Genomic DNA, 21,893 nt, shown 5'->3' with positions numbered 1-21,893 from the left:
ATATAAAGTATATCATAAACAGACGTATCATCAAAGGACCAAGCATCATATCGAAATTGACCATAAGGATCGCTCTCCTCGCGTCACGGATCAAGTGTACAGATACTTCGTTTAGAATTCGGGAAAGTAAAACGTAAACAATTGAGCAACCGAACCCATTCGAAAAGCTCGTAGGGAAAGGTGACATCTCAGTCAAGAGGACTAATGATATCGTTCTCATGACGAATCCTTCGCGAGATGCTCGACCCGAGGATCGGCCTCCTGGCCTAGATTATCCTGATCCCAGATCAGTGCGTGGCAGTCATCAGGTGCACCAAGCAGTGAGTCAGATCGGCGGGCCCAGAATACGGAGGACCCGGGTCTCGTCCTCGAGGAGAAGAATGCACTTGGCCAATGAGGTTCCTCCTCAAAGTTCGGCCGGCGGAAATCACCTTCCCGATTATGCTCTCACCGCCGATCTGCTTGCCGAGAGGACATTGGACGGACTTCTCGCCGAGCATCCTGGAGAACTTATTCGTACAGGTAAACGCAACGCATTCATATATTATAAGAGTAACTTCACTGTACGATTATTTCTTCTCTTGTTACAATATTCTTACCATAATATACACAGTAAAAGAAATAAAAATAAAAAGTAGAAAAAATTAAAAAATGTCACTCTAACTTTTATCAAAATTTTATAATACGTTTATAAAAAGTGATTTTAGAATTGGATATGTATACATTCACGCAAAACATTAGCATTAAAATCCAATACGGAGAAAACTGTGTTATTAAAAATCCATCAATTTAGTTACATACATATCAGAAAATAATTTTATTCTGGCTATTCAGTTTGCGCGTCCTACATAATTATTTTAATCAAAACAAAATTATTTTCCGATATGTGTACGTAACTCAATTTCAGATACTTCATCAAATCCGTTTTTTCTTTTGATGTGCATTTACATATTAATTTAATATAATTTATTATGTAAGAAATATTTTTCATTTTTTATAATAATATGTATGGTTTAATAGAGTTAATAAAAACTAAAAATGATCTTTTTATGATCATATAAGGTTGCCCACATGTGGTGTGCACGGTATTGCCGTCACATTGGAGATCGAACAAGACCCTTCCGGTAGCCTTCAAGGTAGTAGCCCTCGGTGAGGTCGGAGATGGTACCCTCGTGTCTGTTCGGGCCGGAAATGATGAGAATTGTTGCGCGGAACTACGAAATTCTACTGCTGTAATGAAGAATCAGGTCGCCAAATTCAACGATCTTAGGTTCGTCGGTCGAAGTGGCAGAGGTAAGTTCTAATAATTATCAAGATACCACTAATCTATAACACAATTACAATTTTCATTTAAATATTTATAAATATATATGATAAAATACTTAAAAATATATATCTCCTTCTTTCTCATTCTCGATATTTCCATATATTTGCTTTACAAAAATAACTCCCATTGATCCACGTCGAAAACTCGATCAGTTTCCTGCCGGTTCGCCTTTTCTTCCAATGCAGCATCTTAAATCATTCAGACCTCGCTACATTAAGGTGGTGCCCCGACTGATGGCCTCGTTTTTCCCGCGTCGAAAGCCAAGCACGAGCCACCACCTGGCCCCTCATTCCATCCTCATTTTTAATTCAAGCGACAAATATCGTGACCCGGTATCTCCTCGCGACTGCCGCCCACTCCACGCCACGTCAGGGTAAGAGAGCGCACGCGGAGATTTTTTAATTCCCGGCTCCGCGTTTCAATAATTCAACGTTCCTTTCGTCCAAGAAGGCGGAACGCAAGGGCGACGAGGGGAGAAAAAAAATTGGGGTCCGAGGTCTCTGAATAATGCTCCCTAATAATCGCAGCCATTACGGATGGTTAATGCAAACGTTCGCTCCTTGAAGAGTCTTGAAGTAGCGCGGGGAGGGAAGTAGCGCGGCACGAGAGAACCTAGATCGCAGCAGGAAAGGAGCAAACTTTTCAACATCCTTTTTTTCTTCTTCTCCCTCTCTCTCTCTCTCTCTCTCGTCCCTCCTTTTTCCACGTGTAGAAATCGAGGTAGGGAATCGGAAGATACGAATAACGAGGCGTCCTTTAATTCCTTTAATTCGACCGAGTTGCACCACCGTTCTCTTCGTCCGTCTTCTCCTATCGCTCTCCCTTTTCTCGTCTTTTTCCGACGACGTCGAACTTTCGAGAGAGCAGTCACGGGCGGTACCCAGTTAACGAGGGGGTGGTCGACTTGTTTATGGCAAATTGGAAAAGGAAATTGCGGGGTTTGCAATATCGACGGGTCCCGCGCTACTTTTGTCCGACGGTAGACCCTAAACGACGCTCTTCTTCTTCTTCTTCTTCTTCCCATCAAACTTATTTCGACGATTATTTCAGCATACATAATCATAAATTATTATTATATAATACGTTGGCGCATTTTTTTCCCTGAGTATATTAGCCCACTTACGAACGACTATATCAAATATCATCCAAACGGCGTGTTAGGATTTAGGATACCTAACGTTGCACTTCACATTCCCTTAAAAAAAAAAAAAATGGATAGGTCCAAGATATTCATTACGGAACAATGGAGACCCGGGAAACGGTTTCTAGAATTTTTTAGCGGAACTCTCGCGAACGAAGATATCATGGATATATAGGAAATTGTGGGATGAGATGGCAAAGCGGAAACGAGAAGGACGAGGATGCGAAGGGGGTGGATGGAAGTAGAGTGGTTGGCTGTAAGCGGCTTTGGTTTCCATGGCAGTAAGCTCTCATTACTGTATTACGGGCAGCCCCAAACTGCCGCCAGTATGCAACGATTTGCCTCCCTATGTATGATTCCCTATATGAGAGCGATGCAAGATTGTTCAGCGCGCGTATCACGATCGTCCAGATCGGCGAAATTTTTCTTTCCACTCGCCGGCGAATTTTCCACGTTAAGTTCGAATCCCGTCTATCGCGACGCGTTTCAAACGCATCGGTTGAAAATTATGCGCGCGGGCGACAAACGCAACGATAAGAAAGAAAAGGTTTTAAAAAAAGGGAAAGATAATTAAGCGCATCGCGTAAAGACTGACGATAAAAGAGGTGGATGTTATTATCAGCACAAGAAAGGGCAAACAGAGCCTGTTAACAATTCGACAATTTATGATGTTTGTTAGCGAGTCATTTCGCGCATATCGCTGCATAATACCACAACGAGACGAGGAGCCCCGGAGTGCATTTTATATACAGATTCCTCACGCGTTCCGCTCGCTTTTTTGCCTTCGTTGTTTTGTACGTATCCCATGCACGCGCACTACCGACTTTTTCGGCTGCAAATATTTGTCTCATGCTGGCCCGCGGGCTTTGTCAGGCCAATTTAATATTGCGAATGCGGACGAAGAGAATTGATCGTGGTCGAAATGCGTGACGACGTTGATAGGACGGCAGACGAAATCCTCGTGGTGTAAAGAAAATTAAGAGTGAACGCTCATCTACTTGCGTGGGTCTTGTTTGACCGACGTATTCACGGAAAAGCAAATTAATTTCAATTTATTGACTCACTTGTACGAAATAACAGAGCGCTCTTCAAAAATCTCAAAAAGATATTCCGCCTAAATATATTATCGTACATACAAATAATTTTCTTTAAGAAATACGACAATGATTGTCCGATTTTTTTCGCAAATGTTCGTCGATTATTCTTCATGAAATGCTGATTTTGTCATGCACTGTAATAGCTGACGGTTCTCCGAGTAAATCTTTTTATTACGGATAAACACGGATAACGTCGAATGTGAAAAAAAAACATGGACGCGTCTAGCCGACAAGGTTTTTTTTTCCGACCCGCGCCGATTTGCTCCGACCCTTTTTAATCGACTATAATCGCTTTCATTCGGTCTTACGCGCTGACCCAAAAGAGGGACCTCTTCTAGCGCGATGTGTGCGGCTAGCTAGTGTAACGACTACGGTCAGGGGTTACGGGGGTGACGGCGGAATATTATCATACCGGCGCAGGGGCGTATATCACTCGGCCACCCCTTTCGCTCCCGACAGGGATTAGCGTCATCCTCCGACTGCTAGGAGTCACGGGCCGTACGGAGACGCGGCTATATATATACGTGTTTCTCTGCGATGCATTGGTGTTGGGGGTGCGGATGAGCGGAGAGCGCGGTGCGGCGCGGCGCGGCGCGGCGCGACGGGTGAGGGTGGCGACGGGCGTAAAAACGACGGGCATAAATACCGGAGTTACCTGTGTTTTATGACGGTCCGGCCGAGGTATAGGCAGGAAGAGAGCGCGAGAATCCGAGGGAAAGCTCCGACTATCGACAGCCAGATCCTGACCGATGTCCTGGCGCAATGGATCCCCGTCTCGCCCGTAGAGCCGCCTCCGCTCTCCGCTCCGCTCGCTCTTTTTCTCTCTTTTCCGCCCTTCTCGTGGAAGGAGGACTCGTTTTAGATCACCGCCGCATAGCAAGCGATGCAACATAGGGTCCGAGTCTGCTGCTCTGTAACGAGCGCAGATCCGAATCTTCGATATCTCCTTTATGATTCGAAAGAAAAACACGTGGTACAAATATCGACACTTTAGTTGTTGCTATTATTATTATCACGCTATACAGAATGCTTAAAATACGTAATATATATTCTCAAATAATTAAAATGATAACGAACGATTCTTATTTTAGACAGCGTAAAATTATTTCGCGATAACAAAACCGTGATAAGTTATTCGTGGAGACTACTGCGAGGAGTTTCGTACGAGACGAAAATGATTTAATAAGTCGTAGGTCCGTCGTCGTTGAGAAGGGTCGACGTTCGTTTTCATCGACCTTTTAAAATAGCGAGTCTCTGTTCGGTCGACCGAACAGATGTTGCAATCATTTGCCCCTGCATCGACAATACTCTGAAGCGTATCCAATTCACGAAAAAGTTCCCCTCGATTTATTATATAACCTCTAATACGTCACATAATTGTAGCAGCCATCGCCATGCACTTCATTAGCAACATTCAATTAACGAGAGAAAAATTTGCCGAGTATAATACGTAAGTACGCTGTACATACTTTTTAAATAAGGTATGATACACGAGTAACTAAGGTTAAAGATTCGAGATGAGTTATTTCATGTCTGAATCGACATTCCAACGTAATTCTATTTATGAAACGTAAAAAGTAATTCCTCTACAATCATTTATCTCTGCATGAACAATAACTTGCTTTAAAATATATCCACAATTAACGAAAAAAATTCCCCTCTTTAATTTGCCTTGTAATGAACCGGAAAGATTCCGGTAACGATTATTACAATATTACTGAACAACGATGTGTTTGAAATAACGACTCTGTTGAGACTTTCAGAAAATAAAAATTGTAATATCAAATATAAACAATAACGGTTTTATTCCAATTTCTAGAAGACTTACTTCAAGCTGTTTAACAAACAGCAACATTTCGAAACAAGTGTGTTTTTAAAATATGAAAATGAATTTCCAGTGACACAACGATGGATAATTCTCGAAAGAAATAAAATCTTCTGGACGTTAGATGATATTAGCGTTTTCGAGAATCCGAATACGCCAGTTAAATCCGCGAGAGCGGTTGGCGAATCTCGCTGGCGACCACCTCGCGGCAACGTTTTTTGCCAATTAAAAATTAAAAAATCCATCCCTCGGTCAAGTAAGGGATCGCAGAAGGGACTGCGAGAGCGCGGGGAGGTCGAGGAACGCACGATCCTATGGCGGATGACTGCGCCGAGATTTTCTACCGATTAAACATTATTTTCCGCTCTAGTCTGTAGTATGAGTCGCATGCGTACGTACATATCCGTTTCTTTCACATATATTAATTCCACGTTTCCCTACTTTATTTTCTCGATATTTTTCGCTCCTCATTCCGTCGCGCCAACAGCAAGGCAGGCTTTTGCAAACGCTTCAATGACCGCTCGCCCAGTCGCGCTGTCGCATCTAAAAGTCGTTATGCTCGACGTTGCGATTATTGCCAGTGAGAACTGATCTCCGCAGAAATTTATTCCGCAGCAAGATTTCGGCGAAATCATTGCGAAACAATCAGACGTATTTATTCGAATGACTTTTTTCTTGTAATCAGTCATCTATTTTTAATAATACTGTATTATTAAAGAAACGATAAAAATATATTATTATAATTTGTAATCAATTTTCAATTGCAGAAGGCTCGTTTAAAGTTAGAGTTAATCCTCGCAGAAATTTATTATGCAGCAAGACTCCGGCGCTATTTTTAATAACATCGCACTGTCAAAAAATTGATAAAAATTCATATTAATAAAATATATCATATAATATATCATAATCTATTTTTAATTGATCTCTAATATTCGTTTAAGATTAAAACTGATGCTTGCAGAAAATTATTCTGCAGCGAGATTTTGGCGAAGTTATTGCTAAACAATCCTTAATTTATGTGATGGTAGTTCATTTTGCAATTATAATTATTCATTTTCAATAATGCCATATTGTTAAAAAATTAATAAATGGACGCATAAACTAATGAAAAACCGACGAGAACAGATCGTAACAATCAAGCTGAGTTTTGATTACTTCTATACATATAATTGAGTGTGAATTTATATACTACATGTGTACCTTTTTAATTAACTGCCGAAGTTTTGTCGGACTTGAAACGCAAGCTTTAAATTAGAGTGAAATTGATTAACAATGTGATATTACTGCGGTATAATTTAGAGCTTGCATTTTTCGTCTGAAAAATATTCGACGCGCAATTAAAAATCAATAAACGTAGTATATAAATAATTTCAATAAATAGAAGGTCAACGAGTCCTGTAGTATATGAATTCGCACGCAATTATATAGAATCATTCAAGATTCAGCTTGACCGTTACGGCCTCTGTTCTCATTGGTTTTTCATTGGTTTAAATTCTCACGGTCTTACAAGATTTAATATTGTCTGTGCATTATTAATATTTATAATGAACTGCGTTAATTGATTCCCAATGTTTACGATTTTAAATAACGCACGTGTGAGAAGATAAAGATAAAAAAGTATTTCCTTCCAAACATGTCACGTAGGCACACGCTCAGCCTCGTTTACTACGATTCGGGTAGTCAAAACGTCAGAATCTTAAAACACGACAAACACTCCGAAATAACGATCCGAACAGCCCCCGTATTCGCACTCGCTTCGCCGGCAAACAGGGGAGTTTTTAACACTGCATGATCCCTGAGTAAACTTAGGGCGAAGAACGTCAGCGTTCTCGTGTCTTCTCGTGCAATTCTTACCATCGCGCAAGTGGACGCGAGCCAACCTTGCCTGAATTAATTTTTCAACAGTTTGGGTTAAACCGTCGCGAAGATAAGTGAGAACATCTTGTGTTCTTACAAAAACTTAAAACTAAACGTACCTCGGTTACAATTAATTACCTTATGCAAGAATCTTTCCTTTCGCACAAGGTTTAAAATCTTGATTTGAGAAATGCTAATATAGGTGCATTCCACTTAATGCTCGTAAAACGCTCGTGAGTATCATTTCATCCTTGTCATCAAATGATGACAAGAATGGAATGATGCATGCGAGCGTTGCGAACGTTAAGTGGAACGCACACTGCCGCACAAAACTAGCGAGCCCTTCAATAATCTTTCGAAAAAGTCCAGTATAAAAATTCTACAGTCCACTCGGACATCATAATCTTTATGGATCCTCTCAATCGCGTCTGCGACCAGGCAATATTTTGTTGGATAAAAGTGACGTACGATGCGTGTGGATTAGTAATTTTTTCAAACTTGTTTGTGAATGCAAAGGATACTACCGTAGGGTGAATAAAATCCTCGGTGCATAAAGAAGCGCTTTAAAACAAGAGAACGGCCAAAAAGGTCGCGCGCAATATTTCTCACTCTCGTGAATCGCGCAGTAAATCAATTTTGTTGTAATCGGATCATTGCAACATCTCGAAAAGATTTGGGAAAGTCAGTTTTCACATGCAATTGGCCATCACGAGTCACATTCGTATACAACCGATGAATTAGAATCTCGCTAGACGTATAGATAAGTCAGAGGGGAGAGGGGAGAGTGTTGTACACCCCGAAGGGTAGATCGTTCTTCCAGCGAGTTACACATAATGCCTCATAAACACCCTCAAAATGCCTGCCATCACCCCTGATTCCCATTGCCGCCGCCCTCTCGCTCCTGACACCACGTTGGCAATAAACTTCGGTCTCGTTAACTCTCAGCCGCGAAATCTCTCAACGTGAGACACGAAATTCGAAATATCTTTGTACTGCTTAAATACGTATGGCAAACCGCTTATTAGAAAATTTGTTTTTCGAAGAAGAGGATAAAACATAAAACCGAGAGAGATTATCAAATGACATAAACGTAATAAGAGCTGATTGAATATAAGGTTGTCATTATCGATTTATTATATAATAAAAAGAGATAGCTTGAATTAGATTTTTCGATTATGTATGATATAGTAGTTACTGGAGCTAATAAAGGTTCCTCTCTCTCTCTCTTTCTCTCTCAAGTATCGAATTAAAAGGAGACACCGATAGAATTAAAGAAAAATGTTGGGTGGAATATGTTCAATTCTTTCTAACGGAACACAGATGCTAATTATATAATATTATAAGATCAAGAAGTGAACATTTATAAAGACTACGACACAAAAAAACATAATACACTAAGATGTAAGCAATACGCGAATTAGCTAATCTAATCACAGTACAGACATAATAACGTAAGCAGTAACAAATCCAAAATATTGATTTGCTTTTTAATTATATCTTACTATTCTATTTAAGATTTTTTTATCCTTATAGCGCGCCTTAACTATTATGCGTCGTCTAAAATGTGTGGAACAAACTTGGTGTAAAAAGTTTGGTGGTCACTGGGATGAGGACGACAGTGAAAAGTGCGAAAACCTTCGTCAGAAAATGAAGCGCGTAGTTTTTATTATAATTGTGTCGAAACGCGCAATTGCATCGCGATCGGGCCTACGGCTACATTAACGGTTCGACTAAATCAAAATTGTGCAGTGATGCAAAGTTTTCGATTGCGTGTGCCATTTAAATATCTCGGCAATCGTTGTGCTTAAATTCCGCTCGACCGCTGCTGCCTGACTCGCGTGTTTACCTTTTTTCTCTCGAACAGCTGAGCGGTCCTTTATACATCGGATTAGACTAACTGTACTTTTATAGGTATATACATAAATTCGATTGGAACTTGCCGAGCTTTTTAATTTTGTGTTGCAGTTGAGGTAGTAGCGATACGTTCGCCACAGAAGTAAGAATAAGAAATTGACCGATTATTATCGATTATGCTTCTCGTATTCAATTATTATGATTGGTCAATTTCTCTTACTTCTTATATCAAGCTTGCTTTACGTAGACAATGCATAATGCCTGTTCTATAATACAATAGCCGCAAAAATTAGAAATGATTATAGTTGTAGGAATTGACTAATTATAGTCAAATACGAAAAGAATGTCATTGTGATCGATTAATTCTTATTACAAGCGCAACCACTTACAACTATATTATGCTTACGCGATTATAGACATTACGTCCAAGTCCACTACTTCAAGATGAAACAAAATACAATGCAGAAAATGTAAAAATCGCAATAAGATATTTGAATTGACACCGTGAAACAACGTGGCGCGAAAAATAGCGCGGCCAATCGCCGCGCATCGCGAAAGGGATGAACGCGTTGGAAATGGCACGGCTCCCTTGGCGAAGTTAAAGTCCAGTATTTCGTCCGGCGACGAGCGGTAAGCCGGTTAAATGTCGTGGTTCACCGTAAAAACGCGGTCGTTTACCGGGGGGCCGGCCGCGCGCCACTATAAAATAAAACTACCCGACCACGCGCGTGTACATACCGGGAGCCGGCCGCACTTGGCGACGCCATTATAAGCTGTATAACTTTATTGTCGCAGAGAGCGCGGAAAAGCGCGTAAATGTCCTGCTTTACTCGTGAACATATCTCGCCCGCTGTTATTTTCTTCGTTCGGTATTGCGACGCGACGCGACAAAACGAGATGGCTAGCCGTCCACGCGCGTTTTATTTCGCGTACGCGCGATTACCGGGGCTGAGTTCGATGCGTCGAACGCGTGACAAATTCCGTGCGACGCGCGCGTCATCGATTGAAATATTTGTGCCAAAAACATCGAAATTTAGTAAACGGCCCGGCCAGTTACGAGTCCGCGCTTCATCTACGCGTTTGCCAATATTATTTCAGATCATCGTCGGACTTGGAGAATGAAAAATATTAAACAGGCGAATGTATATCGATGCGAGATTTAAAAAATCAGAAATACTGTACTTCAGTGTATGTTATCTTAGTCTCAACCAACCCAAAATCACGACAAGATACATAATATTACAACAAAAGAAACAAAGGTACCCGCTTATGTTTAAAAATGATTAAATTCACATTATTAAATCTGTAGTGTCAAATTTTATCTAATATAGAGCATCACTGCTCTAACTAAGTTATATCGTTATTTTCTACTAAAACAGTGGTTATATTTGACACTATGTAGTATATCAAATTGACAAGTTACAGTGTCAAATCTAACTATCGTTTTATTTAGTGAGAGCAGAGGCGATTTAAATTATATTTGAGATACAGATTTAGCAATGTAGGTAGCAAACTAAGATATCAGTTGTCATTTGGATATCAAAATGACATTTCGTTAATCAGAAATTTATTATTATCTTATTTCGTTATGTATATGTATGTGTGTTATTACTTTTATTTTTATTGTATTTTTATGATATTTATTATGGTTTACGTTATTCACAGTTTATACAATATTTATAATTCATTTCATGTTGAGGAAGACCGAAAATGTTGATCGATAAACGTCTGCTTATTAATTCAAATTACAATAGAATAAATGTTTTACGCACAACCGTTAAATCCGAATTGAAATTGCTACTTTTGCTTTATAGATTTTGTTAAAAGCAATATTTCAAGATGTTATATCAGACAAATTATCGTTTCGAAATTACGAGGGGAGGATATCTCATCTATCGAACTACCGAATGTTGTTGAAAGATAAAACAACGAAATCGCGCGTGATAGGGGACTGCGAATATCAGAGGGTCGCGTTTAGCGCCGGCAATATTAACATATTCCAGCCTATGCAGGAACAAACATCGACGCAGTGGCGTCACTCGTTCACCCCTTACTTCCGGCACATTTGTGTTTTGTTTCCAGCGAGCGCACCACGCGTACATTGTCGTTTTGCCCGTGCATGCCGTCAAGCACATATCCTTTGCGATATTACGGATTAAATCCGCCAAGAAATTTCAATCCAATCAATCGCGATAGCTGCAGCCATTCGATTAACGTCAGAACGTCAATTCGATTAACACATAAAGTGGCAGTCATCATTACGTAAATGCTTGTAAAGCATATCCCTGCTAAAGTAACAATCCCATAGAATCCAGATGCTTGCTGTCAACATTTCTACTATTTGTACAATATTACTAGAACGTTGCAATGTTGTTGCAATATTGCTGGAATAATCTGCGTTGTAATGCGAAAGTAATATTACATCACAATATTATAATTTCCCAATCAACAATATAAATGTAATTTAACACATAAGAATTATATTACTGTAGCAAACTATAACATTTGCTTAATTTATGCCGCTGTTATTTTGTGTTTATCGGTTCCGTTTCACCTCGACAAATGTAAAATGTACTCTTGATAGAATAATTGTTCAAATAACGCGGAGCATAAATCGAGAAAATAAATGCAATTCATGAGATTGTACATACTGCGAGAATATTTATTTTCGCGGTCGGCGAATTGGATATGAATAATAGAGCCTACGCAAGCCGAGGAGCGCGGAATCAACCGTGTCTTTATGGTTTTTGGTCTGGCAATGGAGCCAAAGCACGATATGCTATATCGTCCCATTGGGAAAAACTCGTATCTCGTTTTACCGCTAAGAGATAATTCTTTTTCACCTCCCAACGTGCTCGTTTTCGTTTCAGGGAAAAGCTTCACCCTGACGATCATGCTGCAAACATCACCGCCACAAGTGGCCACCTTGTCGAAGGCAATCAAGGTGACTGTGGACGGTCCAAGGGAACCGCGATCGAAGACAAGTGAGTACAACTTTACCTACCGAAGATAATAACTTTTTATTCAAATTTATCTACGCGAGAGGGAGAAATAAATTAAGAATGCTTAATTAACAAATGCAAACTGGCAAATATTATCCGGGTAATCGCGAATTGTCGCAACTTACCATCGAGTCGCGACGATGACAATTCATGAATTCATCCCACGTTGCAGGACATCAGGCCTTTCATCCCTTTCACTTCGGACCTCGTCCATTCCCCTTCGGACACCCGCAGGACCCGTTGGGATTCAAACTGTCGGGTAAGTCGGTGCTCTCTAATCAAAGACACGCGCAGCCTCCGTCATCTTCGTCGCAACGAATTTGAGCGGGTACCTGGGTTCCGGTGAGGCTCACCTTCAGCCTCTCGGCACGTCTCCCTGATAGATAACTAAGTTTACAACCCCGGTGCTGTGCTTCTCCCGGGAGGAGAGTAACTGCGGCAACTTTGGTGGGCCAGGGTCGACGCCCTCTTCTCGCACGCCTAGCTTCGTGGCTGCGAAGGGTGTCAAAATTGAGCGTCGGCAGGCACCGACTCAAAATTGAGTTTTGCCACCGGCCTCTAAGTGAAGAAGACTCTGATTAAGCCCCGAGCGCGAACTCTGTCTTTTCCGTTTCGAGGAAGCCGCTCGGTTCTTGTGTTCACGGAGAAGTCGCGAATAAACTTTGGCTTCGTTAACTTTGCCATCGAGTGGCTTACGACGCGGTAAAATACCTTTCCAACTTAAGCGATTGAGTTGAATATTTTTTTTTTTACTTTTAATATCACAATGTACAATAATATTTGTAGTATTATTCGCAAAAAAATTGTTTAAAAAATGTAAAAATTTCATTAAATGCATCGTATAATTACATGAAATTTTATTATTTTTAGCATACATTTAATCGGACTTTTTCTTTGGAATAGTAATGCGTTCGATGTAATATGAACGACGGGTTAAACAATTTTACCGTCGCCGTTTTCGAAAAAGTTTTTAGGTATCCGGCCGGTTCGACAGGACAGTCGGGTGGCATGAATTCCATTGAAACTCGTTCGAAGCTCCAAATTTTGATGGGACTAGCCCGGAGCAGTGAGGGTCGGGTACTGATACTGGTGCACCGACAGTGTATTGTTTCGGCATGATAAGCGGCTTAACGGAGCTTCGCTCCCTCCTATCCCCGAGGCGTACTACGGGATGGCAGTCCTGCCGTCGATTTCTCGTTGCTACTTCCGTCCAACCCCCGCAACCCCGGTCTGCTCAATCAAGAATCAGCCACTGCCGCGCCCGGTAGTACCGGAGCTTTAACTTTTCTTCTCTTTTGCGCCTCTTGCCGTCGCGATTCGACCCACAGATTGTTCTAACACAAATCTTTAAATCATTGGCACTTTGTCTAAATAATCACAGAAATTATGTAACATTTTTAAAATAAATCTCAGAAACTACGCGTGTGATTTGACTTTTTAATACGATATAAAAAAGGAGAAATCTGTACGTTATGAAAATTTTAACAAACTTAACTTTTCATTGATGTCAGTCAGAGCATCTTGTCAATGTTAAAGAATATTAAAGTATTAGAGATATAATGTATATTATAATAATTATTGACATACGATTTTACCACGCCGCCCCGGATTAATTGCACAATTCGTACAATTGGGTCACCTACATTGTTTGGCTAGAGTGCAATAAACGAGTATCGATCGATTTATTTCGAGTGATGTTCTTGTGAGTTTTTTCAACCCTTTCGCTCCGGGTTCGCCAGTCAGCTCATAGGTTGCGCCTCTATCCAGTCTAGCGAAGGGTCGGTCAGTCGAGCACCTTTCGAACTTTCAAAGCTGCCCAGCCACTGGGTATTGCTGACAAGGTAAGGGTGTTCAAGAGGTTTATTAGATATCTACGCCAGGAGGGTTGATAAGGAGAAAGGGAAGAGCACTATTGAGAGTGTGAGACGAGTGGCTGGCCGTGCAGGGTTGTTAAGGTGCCCATTGAGGTGTAACTAGGGGGATGTTATTAAATTTCGTTCGGGGCCTACCTCGACAGCAGGGACGAATTTTATGGGCTCCCTAAGGGCTTCATGAGAACGCTGAAGTCCGACGAACAAACCGTGTACCTTTTTTTCCTTTCGATCTCCGATGTCGCTTCTAATTTCGTCTCTTTCGTCAATCTCAATACATCGAATGACACGTGCTTTAGAGCAATTAATTTTATATTGCACAAATATCTTTATTATCATATAATAAAGAAAGGCTCGTAAATTTACAAAATAAAATAGCAAAAAACAAACAATAATGAATGTTACGAAATAAAATTAAATTTATTCTGTGAGAAAATATTTTTGTTTTGTTTAAGTGAAACATTTACTATCTTAATAATAATTTTTTTATAAAAATTTATAAGACACAATTCGCGCGATTTAGTTTTAGGCTTGAAGATACTGTTAAGATATTACATTAATAATTGTGAATGAAAATGAAAAATACAATCTATAAATTTAAAATCGCGTCGCGCCAACAAGTTTTGTAATCAATAAAAGCATTTTCTTCAATATCGATAATATTTTTCTTATTTTTACTAAAAAGTACTTATATTAATTATAATAAGCACAAACTAAATTTTCAAATCGTAAAATCTTGTAATATAATAAATCTGAAAGATGAATTGTTTTGGAATTTGCTATATATTATAATAATTTTTAAGAGCTGCTCAATATATTTGGAAGCAAACACAAGTTCAGGGAAAATTAATGTATCCGATGACAGACACCACACGGCTGATCGTAGCTGAGATTGTCCACGAATGAAAACACCCCGATCGCGCACGTCCCGGGAGGCCGAGGCCGTCGTCTTTGTCAGTCTGGCTAAGGGGATGAAAAATCGCAAGGTGCCAAGATTCGAGTTAACAAGAACAGCTCGTGCAGCCCCAATCTGCCCTCCCTCTTTCCGCTCTCCCGTGTCAATTAACCGCCTACCAGGGAGAAGCAGGGTGGCAGAGAGGTTGAGGAGAGAGAACCGGAAAAATCGCGACCCCTGTTTCAATAAGGTGGCCTTTACCTCATTTGGGGGAGATTGTTAAGAACGCTCAGTTTAAAACTGTCGCTTCGTTCCTGGATCGTTTTACATTCGCGACTTCCTTTAAAGCGGATCTCCCTTTTTACTGAACCTGTAATTTGTGACCAATCATTGTGGAAAGTGTAGATTTTTATTGTATATTTTATGTATGTTTATGGGATTTATTTCGTGTAAATATATCGCTATTGGCATAATACTACTGTTATAACTCTAAATGTGAAAGTATCGTAAATCTTGTTGACTGTTAGATTGGTCTAATCGCGACAAGTCCTATCGTGGTCTGCTACGATCGTCAGATTATATTCCTCTTCCGAACTTGGATACCGTCGCACCTGATTTACGATGCGACACGTTTAAAGAGCTCTTTCACGTGTACGGAAAACCGAACGCGGCGGCAACCCTTCGAGCGTGCGGTCCTTAAAGGGAACCTTTTTAAGGGTTGTTCCTGTCCACCCCAGAGTGTCGAATCACTGCGGATCCTTTAAATTCGCGTCACATTTCACCTCCCCAATGCGTCTTGCAAGGGGTGTTCCGTCTTTTAATCAGGTCCAGCAACCGGGACCTTTCTCTGGAAACGACGGTAACTAATGACGCTCTCTCTAGCCTCAGTCTCATCTCTCGTCTTCTTTCCTATCGTTGAAAATCCAGCGAGCCTAAGAGATAGAAATCTGATAACGTCTCGCGATATCCTTGGAATCGATTTATCTCAACCCGATTTCTCTTTAATAGCGTTCTACATTTACGCGATGTCACGTAATCGGACTGATATATCCAGTTATTAAATTTAACATTTATTATTCTAAACGCTGTTAATAATTAATAATATAAAAACTTATACGTATATATTTAATAAATTTTTAATTATTATATGATAAAAATGTCATATGTGTTGATAAGATTATTTTTTTTTTATTCTACGTTATCAATTTTTAGCGCGTTTATTGAATTTTAATTATTACACCTTTAATAATAACAGTATAATATTAAAATTAAAATTATTTATAATATTTATATAATCATGAACATAATAAATGAAGAAAATAAAAATTTATACATCGCTGAGCATTGCCAATTTCTTAAAAGATCCGTCATTTTTGCACTCTTTCTCAACTTCAAAGAGAAAATTTCGCGGTAGTGGAATAAAGATAGAAGGAAGAGAGAGAGATAGCAATTTTCTCGTCCTTTCTCGAAATATCTCCTCGTAGAGCTTAGATCGGTGCCAGGGACCTTTCCAGGGTGGCATTTTAGGGGTTGCTGCGACGCGATAATGAGAACGGGCGCAAAGGGTGGGTGTGCAAAGACATCCAACCAGCAGTAGCTAGAGGATAGAACGCGGGGTGGAAAGAGAAACGACGAACGAGTCGGAGAGAGTAACAGAGAGGAAGCAAAGAGGCTATGGAAAGAGGGGTAGATCGAGCTCCGCAAGGGTTAACGCCTTGGCAGCAAGAAGGGCGTTTTTAACGCCTGTTTTGCATAGATTTGAATAGATAAGACAGACAGGAAAATACGCGAATTAATTTATTATGTATCTCAGAGTGGTGAGATCAAGGAGATTTAAGGCGAAGAGAGCTTGAAGGACTACCCCCCTTTGTTCGCAAGCTGCGTGACAGGCTTCGAATCAGTGTCTTTAAAACGTTCCTTAAGTTTTATAGCTGCAAATTCACGCGTAAAATTTAAGACGTCGACAACTTCGTAAAACACGCGATTTATATTTAGACCCGAAAAAATTGTGACGCGATATTGTAGCAATATCGTACAATAATTGCGAATGAAAAGTGTATATAGTCAAAATTCGAAATCGCGTCGCGTCAACGAGTTGTAATCGACGTGACCAAATTTAATTCACCCCGCGGATGGCTCGGCGGCGAAACGTATATAAAGCTACGCTTAAAAGCTCATATTACACGTGACGTCACATTACCGCATCTCGGGAACGGTGCGACCAAAGTACGTAGCACATTTTGAGCACGCTGCTCGATAATACATCATCCCTTAAAGCCCCCGATGGAAGGCACACGCAAAGGCAACTAACCCTAGGGCCGTAACGTTTAAGCTTAACATTTCTCACCCCTTAAAGGGTAGCAGCGGCTCCTTGAACCCTTTCAGGCTCGCGTCTCCCGCACTCTGTCTCCCTCGCTCTCACTCTTTCCCAGATCTCGCAGGGACCCACCCCTCATTAGTCTTCATTTGTTTTCGGAATTATCGCCCGCCAGCCGAACCCAACCCGGCACGCGAGTTCCGTCGAAAGAGGGTGCGCGGCATTTTCGAGGTTTATTAAATTGAAAATATGTTACAGCCGTCCTAAAAAGGCATGCGTGTCGTGTCAAATGTTTTTACTTCATATAAAATTGACAAGATTGTTTTGGGCAAAGGAAAATTACTGAACATTTTTTTATTATTAATTAAATTTTTCCCGAAACAAATTTGATATCATATCTTAATAATTATATAAAAACCACAATAATTATTATAATTATTAAATCGTGTTTCCTTGTGCAATTTTGTCAAACAAATATTTTATCATGACGACATAAACAATGATTCAACCTTACGTATTCAGAATCGAACTTTATCGATAATAAGTTAGTGAAAAATTATCTAGCTGCAAGATCTAAATTTGATTAACAAAATGAAAAGCTGACACATTGGCAATTATCAGACAAGGTTCTCGCGATGCATCTGTCATCTAAGAATCCGGGTGTCTGAAGAGCTTACTAAAGCGGTTCTTATTCATGCTCCTGCCAACAGAAGCCATCCGTTGGCTCCCGTAAGCTCGGTGGCAGCGGTGCTTTCGCGCATCTCTTATCGTTTTCTTAATCCCCCTCATAAAGTAGGAGGGCTACGAGCTCTCACACGGCTAGTCCGTTCAGTGTGCCACGCTGGTGTGGTACGACGCGAGATAGCGGTGTCCTCCCTGGCGAGCGCGCGCGGCTTAAAGAGAGCTTAAAAATCATCCCTCCGACCCCTACTGAGCTTTTTCGCATCCCACCACTCGTCGCCGTGCGACTGGTGGGAGCGCACAGGCAACCAATGGGGCGATCTGCGTGCCTTGATGGTCACGCCCTCGTGCCAGTGACCGGACAATTCTCCCCGCTCCGTTGAAGCAAGTTTCCCCTGTTTACCACCCCGCCAGAACTCCTACCCCCCCGTCGCGCACGGTGGCTTCGCGGCAGCCTTCACGGAATTTTTAAACTGCCCCGCACAGATGACGGCATAATCTGTTATTGATCAAGGTCTTTCGAAAAACCGATACCACGTTGATGACCACGGTGCTTACTTCTTGCACCGCTCTTCTTACACTGCGACGTGCCGAAAATCAATTACGTCACTTACTCATTATGCAAATCGGAAGAAATAGATTTTTTTTTTTTAATCTTTCGATAATGTAATTATCGGAAGACGTCATTGCAAGTGATCTTTATAAAAGAGGCACGTGTTGTTTTTAAAGAATAATAAAATTGAATTTGTTTTATAAATGAATGTGCAGTAAGAGCAGTGAGGCGACTTATGTCAGTCGGTTTGTCCAACCGATCACCCTTGAACGAACTTTTTGATGTCATAAATTTAATTGCATTCAAACACATGCTTGTGCGGCCACGCGATATTGGCTATTATCGAAAAAAAGGTGATCGATCGTCTCTGCATTCTCTGTTGGATAAATTTAACTGTCCATCCACGTCAAAACCGCCTCTACGTCAAAGGGATGCGTTTCTACGACTCGAACTGTCAGTCGATCACCGTTTACCTGCCAAAAATTATACAACGCCACCGTGATTCCCAGAAATATGTTACGTCTTGTCACAAAACGATCATATCAGTCACTTTCAGATACTGTCGTCTACATTGCGTTATTCCGTTTTGAAAAAATTGCATTTTAGTTTATAATATCAGGAGTTTCTCTCTCCATTTAAATAACCATTAAGACGTCTAAATATTTTTACATTATTTTAATTCTATAGATGTATACAACATCTAAAGTAAACATGCCTTTTCATTGCAAATATTTCTTCTAAACGATATACAGGTCACCGTGGCGTGATGACAGCGGAGACGTTGAACAAACAGAATCCTTGGAAACGTGTAATCTGCATTTCTTTGATTGCATAGGATTGCAACACCTGGGTCTGGAGCAAGGAGCGAGCCAGGGATGGGGCGGGTTACCCCGAGGATCTCTACCGCCGCACTGTCTTCCACCGCCTCCCGGTCATCATCCGCACACACATCCACAGCCTGTTGGTGCATCAGCCTTCAACCCTTTCCATCACGCCATCGAGCAGAGATCTCCGAGGCTGCCTGGGCCTAATGCCGGTAAATATTTTCTCTAAAAAAGGATAAGAATGTCAAAGAAAGTTAAAATCATGCAAGTGAATATTTTATTTAAATAACATGCAGCATTTTCTCAAACGAGACTAAATGATTAATAGGCGTGTAATTGATATGTCTGTAAGAATCTTCGAGGAATGACTTGGGTCCTATCAGTGTGTCGGTGAGGGAAGTAACGCCGACAACGTCACCCTGCAACCCCGGACCAGGCTTGTTGACGACGGCTTCCGTGACGGCACCGACGCCTCCCGCCGAGTCGACCACTACTACTACGACACCCAGCCCGTCTGGACATCACTCACACTTTCAAGGTAAAAGAGATACGTATAATCCGAGATTAAATCCAACGATTCGAATCTTCATGCATGACCCGAGGCAGCTAATACCTTGTTTTATAACACACAGGTCTTCATCTACTCGGTGCCACGGGATCCATCTTTGGATCGATATTCGCGCCATTGTTACCACAGTCCTCTTGGCTTTACAATCCCCTGTATCACACGCAACAGTACATTCTGGAACCGGAATGGCACGCTTTGGCCTTGAGAATGGCTCAACAGCGATTACAGAGGCCGGATCAGGCCCGATTGGAGGAACTCAGGAAACTTAGGAGCAGCAGCGACAGTCCCGAGAGTAGTACGAAGGACGAAGAACGGAGAGGAGACGATCAAGGCGCTTTACGTCGATCCGGACTGGATAGTCCTGACGATAGCATCGAAGTGGATGATAAGAACGATCAAGATCTAAATAGAGACCGCATTAGAAGCGATGAGTCAATACCCGAGCAAGATTCACCAAGAATCTCGCCGATCGAGAGGAGCGACCTGGAGGATGCCGCGTCTACAGACGCCACCTTTCAAGAAGCATCTATTCATCTACGACAAAGTATAGAGAATTTAAACGACTCGGACCTCCAAATCGATCAGGATCAGATTGCCCGTTGCGGCGATCTCACCGTAAAAATCCGTTTAGAAGGTACGGTCGATCTTAGCACGAAGAAAGGTCAGGATAAGGAAAACGTCGGTCAGGATCTGACGACGCGGAGAAAGGAGGATGGGATAGATGTCGAAAGAGAAGCCATCAGATCACGAAGAGAGAGAAGTCCTAAACCTAGACATGTGTGGAGACCTTATTAAGAATTAAAGCTAGTATGTTCGTACTGCGAGAGAATCCTTCAAACGAGATTTGAATGAAAATGATTTTAACGAATTCGATGATCAAGGCGAGGAATAGATTTGATCGTCGAAGGAGTACAGATTGAATTAAATATAATCTAGGCAAATTTTATCGTGTGTTTTTTCAGAAGAAAATGTCATTTCCGTGAAAAGAGATCAGCGGACATTGATTAATTCCTTCTCGATAATTCGAGACTGAAAGTGGAGCTTGCACGATGTTGTAGAGTTAGTTTAGCAATGCTAAGCGATATATCATCATCGTGAAGTTATCGAGGAATAAACGGAACACGCCCGTTGAATGCTCGAACATCTTGTGCAATATAACACGGTTAATCGTCTGCTTGAAAATTAAATATCAAAACTTTCGGACGAACTTTTTTGTCAACGTTATTTGTCTATTCGTATGCCCGTTGCGGTATCGTCTAAGAACAGTCAAGGACTCGAGGACTAACCAGGGTTTACGTTCACATATATAGTATGTACATACAATGACGTCCGATTATTATATAAATTAATGTTTCAAGTAAACGTTGAACACACTACCCTCTTGTCATTCCGATTAACAATACTTAAACTTTCTGAATGTCTTATGGATTACACGAATAATATTGTTGAAGCGCGTGTGTATCTTATTCCCGAAGAACGAATTTCGTAAATCAGGACGTACGATTTACCGTGATCCTTTATTTATCATCTTCTTCGAACTATACTGTAACGTCGATTTTAGGAAAGAAAATCTCGTGTGGCAAATGACATTTGGGAGGTTTCTTGGTACAAGCGAAATTACGAGCAGTCTACGTTGTAAATATATCATCATATTGAAAAATTTAAATCCTGGCCGAGTCACATTCTTTCTCAAGCTATTATTGTCTCTTTTTTATGAAACATTATCATTTTTTAGGAGCAAAGATATCGATATCCATAGAAAAATGTCATTATGTAATTATTGTTTATATGATCCACGAGTCGTTTTAACGACGCTGTATGTATGCGTGACTACTGGCCTTAATCAAAATCATTCATTGTTTAAGTACGTCATCAAATAAAGTAATATCATCCGTTCCATGATATTGATTTACTCTCTTATATGATCAAAGTTGATTTCACTGAGAACGTGTCATGCAATTCATAAGTTGGTAAGTGCATCATTGTTTATTACATATTGTACTTTAAATATCATAACTATATACATATATCATAGAATTATTATTCGTTAAAACGTGTTATTTTCTTATAAAGATAGTAAT

General features: G+C 40.7%; 1 protein-coding gene and 1 long non-coding RNA gene across 2 annotated transcripts; both read left to right on the top strand.

The window, feature by feature from the left end:
* Window positions 1-218: 218 nt before the first annotated feature.
* LOC108776642 (uncharacterized) lies at window positions 219-21,481 on the top strand. Its single transcript, XM_018543321.1, has 7 exons — window positions 219-522; window positions 1,063-1,293; window positions 11,972-12,085; window positions 12,276-12,362; window positions 19,256-19,456; window positions 19,597-19,782; window positions 19,877-21,481. The coding sequence occupies exons 1-7, from the start codon at window positions 219-221 to the stop codon at window positions 20,605-20,607; spliced, it is 1,854 nt and encodes a 617-aa protein (XP_018398823.1). The 3' UTR covers window positions 20,608-21,481.
* LOC108776643 (uncharacterized) lies at window positions 5,743-6,218 on the top strand. The gene is made up of 3 exons (XR_001940792.1): window positions 5,743-5,781; window positions 5,878-6,041; window positions 6,158-6,218. It is a non-coding gene; the product is annotated as an uncharacterized LOC108776643 (long non-coding RNA).
* Window positions 21,482-21,893: the final 412 nt, after the last annotated feature.

This window comes from Cyphomyrmex costatus, unplaced genomic scaffold (genome assembly GCF_001594065.2).
Source record: "Cyphomyrmex costatus isolate MS0001 unplaced genomic scaffold, Ccosl1.0 scaffold367, whole genome shotgun sequence".
NCBI lineage: Eukaryota > Metazoa > Arthropoda > Insecta > Hymenoptera > Formicidae > Cyphomyrmex > Cyphomyrmex costatus.
Note: the sequence above shows the minus strand (reverse complement) of the source record. Positions and strands in the feature narration are given on the sequence as shown.